Raw genomic sequence first — 8,437 nt, 5'->3', positions numbered from 1 at the left:
GGGCTCTAGGTGGTGGCAACTGGTAAGCAGAGATCACTGAGTACAGGTACAGGTAACGAAGGGTATAGGACTGGCCCATGTGTCTGTCTGTTTTGGATGGCCGTGAGGTGGTCCTGGAGCCTCAAGAGGTCAGACTTGTCTCCTTGTGGAGTGGAGGTCTGGGGACCTTCACTGGGAGGGAAGCTGCTCAGGAATTAGGAGTTGGTGGGCGAAGAAGCACATGCCTGTGCTGGGAGTGATCCGAGCCCAGTGGTAGGAGGTAGCAGTGAATTTGTATGGGGCTCTGGCTGCTGAGCATGTGAATGGTGGGGCTGAAAGACAGGTGTGCTAGCTAGTTTTATGTCAAGTTAACAGAAGTCAGACTTACCAGAGAGGAGGGCCCTCAAGTGAGAAAATGCCTTCATAAGGTTGGTTGGGCTTTAGGCAAGTCTATAGGTATTAATTCTTAACTAGTGATTGGCAGGAGAAGGCCTGGCGCATAGTGGCCGTGGGTTCAGTATAAAGTAAGCTGAGCAAGCTGGGAGGAGCAAGCATCTTTCCTGCATCAGCTCCTGCCTCCAGGTTTCTGCCCTGTGTGAGTTCCTGTCCTGGTTTCCTTCAGTTATGGACAGTAATATGGAAGTGTAAGCCAGGTAACCCCTTTCCTCCCCAAGTTGGTTTGGTTATGGTGTTAACATACAGCAATAGTAACCCACACTAAGACAGCAGGAGGCTTATTTTGGTGGGGAGGATGCTACAGAGGGAACAGGAACTGTGTTCCAGTCCAGCAGGAACAGAGGAGTACAAGTAGATCAGCCTGTGGGAACGGACTAGGAGATGGCCCAGGGATGAGTGGAGAAGGTTACCCTGTGACATGTGATACTGGCTTTTCCAAAGCAATAGTCACCAGTGTGGGGCTGGCTTAGGACTGGTTGGTTGGTGCAGGCAAACCAGCAGGGAGTGGAGACACTGGCACAAAACACCACACACCCTTGCATCGCAGCAGCCTTTATTGAAACACAGATGGGGCACTCCAGAAGGCAAGGCACCCACAGACAGAACCAGAAATTGGCCTCAGAGTCCCCATCCCATCAGCCCTCCCGTGGCCAGTTCCCTTCTGCACAGGCAGGGGAGGCCTAGAGCAAATATGGAGTCTTTGAAATGTGTAAAGGCGTCAGGAACAGCAAGAACAAAGCTCCCTAGCCAGGAGCTGTAGGTAGCAGGAATCCCCAGAGAGCAGACTGTTTTCTGGGAGGCAACCCAAAGAATATGGATAGAGCATATTGCCCCAAGGAAGGCAGTCAGTCAGGGAGGAGACCAAACACAACCAATGATAGGCAGGTGCTTGCTGTGTCTGGGGCCATGTACCTGGGGCCAGAAATGGGAGCTTCTTGGGCAGGGTTCCCTCTGGTGCTTTAGTTTTTGCAGGAAAGCCTGGGTGGTTAGGACTGTGCCTTGACCCACGAAGGCCAAGCTTTATTGTTTAGCCACGCTGGGTGACAGGTAGTGTCCCAGAGGGCTTGGTGAATGATACAAATCAATTATAAGTGTTTGAAGACAGGTCGGAATTAGGCTGAGGGTTGGGAATATCTTCTAAAGTAAAGCCCGAGGAAAACCAAGAAATAGCTCCCTAAAAGGAGAAGGTGGAGGAGAGCGGCCCTGACTCTTTCCTCCCATAGGAACATCTAGATTATTCTGGAAGCAAGCACACATTTTCCATTCACACATCACTCCACTCTGGGGCAGACAGACATCCCATTTGCAGGTCCTGGCACTAAGCAAAGCGCACTGAGCGACTGCTTCCACAGCTGAAGCTGGAGGATCTTGGCTGGCAAGGAGTGCAGGAGTCAGGGGCCATCACTGAGATGCTGCCCCCAGTGGCAGAGGGGCCAGAGCCAATCTGGCGCCCTGGGGTTGTGCCATATGTGAGGCCCCCACATGCGACTCCACCACGGGAGCTGCTGACACCTGTGGGAAGAGGAACAGGGAAGGATAAGGGGCTTGCTGGTGTCACCCACCCACCACAGGTGCCTGAGGGCTTCACATGCGGGGCTTGTATCCTCAAGGGATCAGTGGCTAACATGACATGTCCTATTCTTTCAACCTCATGGCACATCTGGACCCATTTCCCTGGACTGCAGTGTCTAGTGGCCACCAGTTAATGGGTGCTCAACTGTTTTTGAAGCTAACCCTCCCTCCTTCCCTGGCCCTACAACCCTTTCTTCCCCACCTTCAACCCCCCTTCCTGACCAGTAGTCATTAGGGAGGAGCCTGGGGACTGAAAGTTGGGAATGTTGGAGGTTTGGTGGGGTAGGCCCATGCTGCAGCTTTGCCCAACCCAGAGCCATTTTTCTAGGGGTCCTTTCCAGCAGATACTTACAGACATTCACGGAGCCCACACCCTCGCATAGCCTGAGGGGAAAGGAAAGCACCATTAGTTCTAATCAGTGACCTGGGTCCTTGAGACAGTGGCTTGGGGACAAACAAGGCCAGCTTTTGTTCTAGGTTGGAGCTATCTCCTGAGAGGCAGGAAGGGCTTCCCAAATCTTCTTGAAATGTTCATTTTCTGTCTTTAAAGTGTCCCCATCCATGGAGACCAGCCCTCCCAGCTTAGAGCAGTAGTGAGTGGAACCGTGACCGCCACTCAACGCCTGCCATTGGTGCCTGAGCCTGCTGAATGCCAATAAGTGCTCACAGTAAGCATGAGGCAGAGCTAGGGGTATACAGGGCACAGCATCCGTATTGTACATGAGTCCAACTCCAGGGAAACTCGGAATGGGCTTCAGAAGCCCAGGACCTAGTGTTGGGTCCCAGCTCTGCAGCTTAGTAACTTTGTGGCCGTGGGAAAGGAGCTGAATATTGAGTCATCCTTTCTCTGTTTTTGGATAGGAAAAATGGTACTTACTTGACAGGATGGAGGATTATAAATGGGTGCTTGACATAGAGCATACATGATAGGAAACCATTATTACTGAAGCCTGGCCTGGAGTCGTGTGGTCAGAGCTATATGTCACACTTGTGCCCAAACCGTTAGCCAGGAGGCCCAGGGTCTCTGCCCCTTCCATGCAAGGACTAACAGGCCCTAACCAGCTTGTTTTTTCAGGACAGTTTGGTCTTCAAATGAACCCCCACATGGTTCTTCTCAACTCACCTGTGCTCCTCGCCCTCCAGCAGGCGCCTGTAGGTGGCGATCTCGATGTCCAGGCCCAGCTTGGAGTTCATCACCTCTTGGTACTCCTTGAGCAGGCAGGCCATGTCCTGCTTGGCCTTCTGTAGGGCAGCCTCCAGCTCAGCCAGCTTGCAGCGGGCATCAGTGAGGGCGGCCTCTCCTTGCTGCTCTGCCTCGGCCACAGCTGTCTCCAGCTTAGCACGCTGTGGGGGTAGAGAGGGACATCTTGTTAGAACAAGATGGGGTGGGGGGGCTGTCCCCAGTGTTTAGAGCAAGGGAAGTGAGTGCCCTAGTGATGATCCATGGCAGGTAGTTAATAGGGCTGGCAACCCAAGGAGGAGGTGGCTGGGCTATTCTTCATCTCTCCTTGTGGGCAATGGCTGAGGATGGGTTACATCTCTTGAAAGTCAGAGATTCTGCTCATCCGAGCGTGTCAGCTGTGTGATATGAAGGAATCCTGTCTTCTCTTGGGTTCCTGCTTCCTCTCAATCTTAATTAGAGACAGGCCATTTCATTCTAGTGAGTAAAGCACCCCGTGATGTCGCCTGTTGCCTTCCTGTGCTTATCACTTATCTGAGTCTGCCTTATGACCTACCTGACACTTGGCATTCTCAATCTCAGCCGTCAGCCTCTGGATGATGCGGTTCAGCTCATTGATCTCCTCCTTTGTGCGACGCAGGGTCTCCCCATGCCGGATGACCGTGGCCTTCATCTCCTCACACTGGAAGTTGAGGGTGGGGGACAGATGTTTAAGAAGGAAAGTAGAACAACCTCCCCCTCAGCCAATGAGTGTGCAGCAGGTCCTGTGCTCAGCCAATGAGTGTGCAGCAGGTCCTGTGCTCAGCCAATGAGTGTGCAGCAAGTACAGTGCTCAGCATGTGCAGTATTTACACATAGCAGCCCTTGCTAGGTACCCGACCCCGAGATCAGTCAGCTTTTTTTTTTTTACCAGTACTAAGGAAAAAGAAACCTTTTCTAACAGACACCTTGCATGGCTCCCACAACCATGACTAGGAGGCACTCACCTTGGTGCGGTACCAGGACTCAGCCTCTGCCCGGCTGCGGCTGGCAACGTCATCATACTGAGCCTTGATCTCAGCAACAACACAGTCCATGTTCAGGTCCCGGCTGTTGTCCATCTTCACGATGACTGATGTGTCTGAGATGTGGGCTTGGAGAACACGGATCTCCTGCAGACCCAAGAGGAAGAACATTATGCTTGATGCCTCTTTTGGGCTTGGTGTTCCATCCCTGGGACAGTGTTTCTTCACTGGTGGAGCTCTGATGAGGAAGCTCAGTGATTCTGGCCCCCACCACCTTTGTTCACATACAGGCACAATGTTAAACAGCAAGGCTGGAAGCCCTAAACCTTACCCTGGGGTCAGCCTCTGAAAATGGGGGAAGTGTGGGAAAGGCCTGACTGGAAGTCCCAGGCAAAGGTCTGAATGCCAAATAGTAACTAGTCCAGAATGAACCTTCATACGTGGAATCCCCATAGACCTTCATATTCCTCTGTCGTCTAGCATGCAAACACACTCCAACATGGGAGATACCCACAGACCCAGGAGATGACTACATATCATGCACTATTATCTTACACACGTGAATACAGATGCACCGTAGCTATGTGCACCCAGCACTCTATACCCAGAATAGCGGGGCCTTTTCACATGTGTGGGCATGTGGTATGTGATTGAGCACTCGCAGACCTAGGACCCTGAACCCCACCCCCACCTCTGTGTCCTCTTTTTTCCATCCTTGCTGGCACGTGAGTGAGTGTCTCTACCTCTTCATAGAGGCGCTTCAGGAAGCTGGACTCCTCCACCAAGGCCTCCACGTTGGCCTCCAGGTCTGATTTACGTAAGTAGGCACAGTCCACATCCTGAGGGGACAGAGAGGAAGGAAGGACATGTGGAAGGGTCCAATGCAAGGTAGTCCAGCCATCATGATGACTGCCTGGAGGTGACTCCCCTCCCTCCCTGTCCAGCAAGTGGACCCTCACCTTCTTCAGAACCACAAACTCATTTTCTGCGGTAGCCCTCAGAGCTACCTCCTCTTCATACCTAGATGTGGGGAAAAAACAGAACTCAGGGTCCACGCCTCAAATCCTGCCTCAGTTCCTAGCCAAGTTCTTCCAGAATCATGAAAGGGATTAAACCTTTTGTGGTGTGAATGAGTCTTTGTGTGTTGTGTTTGTGCATTGCTCTTGGCAAGGCCTTGCTCAGGTTGGCTGCATTCCCCAGTCCTGTCCCTCTGAGGTGGGTTTTGAGAACACACATTCCACCCCGAGTCTAGTCATTCTGACACCCTAGATTCCAAGAGCACTGTGCTGGTGTGGGGGAGCCCACAGCCCAGGACCCAGAGCAGGAAGGAAGGCAAGGAATGGGGAAGACAGCACTGGGACCCCCATGTGGATTCAGACCCTCACTTCCTGGGAGCCAGTTCTCTCTCAGGACCGGGTTCTGCTGCAACACCCTCCAAGGCCCAGGAAGTCCTATGGGACCCTGAGAAGCCACAACAGAGATTTCCCATCCACGGCCCTCCGAGTCCTGTGGGTGTGCACACTCACTTCTTCTTGTAGCCCTCCATGGCCTCCTGCACGTGGTTGAGCTCAGCAGCCAGTCTCCCGCTGTCAGCCTCCACACACTCAGCCTCCCGCCTCAGTGCCTCGATGTAGCCTCCAAACAGGGGTTCTAGGTTGCTCTCGCAGCAGCGCTGGTTCTGGTAGAACTGCCACTTGGTCTCTAGCAGCTTGTTCTGCTGCTCCAGGAAGCGCACCTGCCATTCAGGGAAGGAAAGAGACTTAGTGGGAATTTAGGGAGTGTGTATGTGTGTGTATTTGAGTGTGTGTGCATGTGGTCTGTGTGCATGTGGTGTGTGTTATGGTGTGTGTGTGTGATGTGTATGGTGTGTGGTGCATGCAGGGTGTGTGTGTGGTGTGGAGTGTGTTGTATGTGTGTGATTAGTATGCTGTGTGTTTGTTGTGGTGTGGTATGTGTGTATATGTATGTGGTATGTGTGATTGGTATGTGTATGTATGTGTGTGTGTATGTGCATGTGTACGTATTATGTGTGTGTGTGCTATGGGTGTGGTGTGCTTTGCTAGAACTCTCTGCCCTTTCATGCTGGCTGTACGCCTCCAAACTTGGCTCAAAGCCGGGTCAGGCTCCAGCTCCAGTTCTGAGACTGAGGCGGGCAAACTGGTGAGCCCCTTGGTGTTACTCACTCCATGGCAGTATAGCTACAGCTGTGAAGCCTGAGCCAGTTCACACATGTGTATTGTTTGGAACAGTAGTGCTGCAGCTGTGAAGCCTGAACCAGTTCACACATGTGTATTGTTCGGAACAGACCCCGACATGGAGCAAGGGTAGCAAGTCAATAAAGCAACTCTAATTACTAGTGGTTGTTCAGCCATTTTTCCAACAAACACATCTCTGACATTCACTCTGCGGTACCCAGGCCTGTGTCTGGAACACCTTCCACACACGTGTGCACACCCCCAAAGCACACACATACACCACATATATATACACACGCACCACACACAATACACCATTCAATGCATAAGCACACACATACCACACCACTTACACACACACACTGCCACACACCACACACATTACACCACATCACACACTTTCACTACGTACACACCTGACACCCCTATGACTCTTTATGTCTGTGTCTAAGACCTTTATTTTTTCCTTTGTCCATGTCTTCATCTGTTTCTGTCTTTTCTGTATCTGGTTTTATGTCTTTGCCTGTCTCTCTCTGTTTTTGTATCTGTAGTTCTATATATTTGTGTCTGTGTCTGTACCATTTGTTTGTGAAGTTTACTCATTCGTCATGATTCTGTGGGGGAGGGGGATGCAGAAGTCGTTTCCTCCACATCACAGAGAGGGAGGCAGACGCCGGGGTAGTAAGGACCAGTTCACACTCACTGGGGGAGTGCTGTCTCGAGCCCCCATCTATTGCCTTCACTGGCCCACAGTATGTCCGAGCAGTGCCCTGAGCATCCTCAGCTCCATTTGTCATTACATGTGGATATTAAGACCTCCCCAGCGGGTGATTTGGAGGATTTACTAAGGCCACTAAAAAAAAAGCATCAGGAATTTTAGACTCCCTCTCCACAGCCCCTTGGAGGCAGCTGCCCAACTTTGATACTTTGCCAGTATTGGTGGGTGTCCTTGCAGACAGGCATCCTCCCTGTCTCTCTTCCAGCCTCCCCCACCTCCTTCCCCTCTGCCTTGTTTAGCTGTCACACTTCCTCCTCTACTATTGTCTTTGAAAAAGAGAGAGTAACCATTGACATTTATTGAAAGCTTGCTATTGGCTTGTCCTTTCCATAACTGAGCTCTCAAATCTTCACAGAAACACATTAGGTCAGTCCTGCTATTCAAGGGTGTATCCCACCTGGGGGGTCACACTGTCAAGTGTCACAGGCAGCCCACGAGGAGACAGTGTGGCCTGAGCAGTATCCCCGCACTGCCCATGCTGCCTAGGCACAGGCCACCATGCCTTCTGATTGTATTGTCTTCCACTCTTGCCCTCAACCAGGCTTGTAGTGACACCCCTGCCTTTTCATATTGTCCTCAGATATACACACATGTACATGCACACACACACACACACACACACACACACACACACACACACACACACTTAAACCATAGCCTGGATTTCCAGACTACATAATGAACTTTCCAAATACCAAATGAGGGCCACGCACCCATCCACTTCTGTGGGTCTGCATTTCTTCCACTCTCCTGTCCCTAACCTGGCAGCCAATTTGTCTTCCCAACAGACTGGACTCTCCCAAAGGGAAGTCAGGCCTGAGGTCTGCTCTGAGCCATCACAGACCACACTCACCTTGTCGATGAAGGCCGCGAACTTGCTGTTGAGGCACTTGATCTGTTCTTTCTCCTCATGCTTCACGCACTGAGCATTGGGGTCGATCTCCAGGTTGAGGGGCGTGAGCAGGCTCTCATTGACAGAGACCGTGGTGATGCAGGGGGGACTGGGCCCACAAACACCCCCTGAGCGGTATCCAAAGCTGCGTCCACAGGACCCTGAGCGGAAGCCTCCCACAGCCATGCGGGGCCCACAGGGGCTCGGGTTACAGAGACTTCGGCTGCTGAAGCCGGTCAATCCCCTGTAGCAGGACACTCCTCGGAACGGAGCAGCACTGATGCAGCAGCGGTTGCCAGTTTTAGGGGCCACAGCTGAGCAGGAGCTGAAGTTTCGGGTAACTCCACATCCTGAGCTGATCCTGTAGGAGCGACAGGACAT

General features: G+C 52.0%; 1 protein-coding gene across 1 annotated transcript; it reads right to left on the bottom strand.

The window, feature by feature from the left end:
• Positions 1-1,753: 1,753 nt before the first annotated feature.
• LOC121444156 (keratin, type II cuticular Hb5) lies at positions 1,754-8,437 on the bottom strand. The gene is made up of 9 exons (XM_041645944.1): positions 8,018-8,437; positions 5,718-5,926; positions 5,151-5,211; positions 4,935-5,030; positions 4,174-4,338; positions 3,744-3,869; positions 3,131-3,351; positions 2,360-2,391; positions 1,754-1,947 (listed from the first exon to the last, which is right to left on the bottom strand). Exons 1-9 carry the CDS (start codon positions 8,435-8,437, stop codon positions 1,754-1,756), a joined length of 1,524 nt encoding a protein of 507 aa, XP_041501878.1.

The sequence above is a fragment of the Microtus oregoni genome, unplaced genomic scaffold, assembly GCF_018167655.1.
Source record: "Microtus oregoni isolate MIOR12 unplaced genomic scaffold, Mior012 000118F_ref0000498, whole genome shotgun sequence".
In the NCBI taxonomy this organism is placed as follows: Eukaryota; Metazoa; Chordata; class Mammalia; order Rodentia; family Cricetidae; genus Microtus; species Microtus oregoni.
Note: the sequence above shows the minus strand (reverse complement) of the source record. Positions and strands in the feature narration are given on the sequence as shown.

Bases quoted from the DNA above. Each gene is read 5' to 3' on its own strand.
- LOC121444156 (XM_041645944.1), bottom strand. From the start codon at position 8,437: ATGTCCTGTCGCTCCTACAGGATCAGCTCAGGATGTGGAGTTACCCGA. The intron at 5,927-8,017 runs GTGAGTGTGGTC...CCTGAATGGCAG, and splicing joins TCGCGGCCTTCATCGACAAG to GTGCGCTTCCTGGAGCAGCA. The intron at 3,352-3,743 runs GTAGGTCATAAG...CTACCCCCACAG, and splicing joins TTGAGAATGCCAAGTGTCAG to CGTGCTAAGCTGGAGACAGC.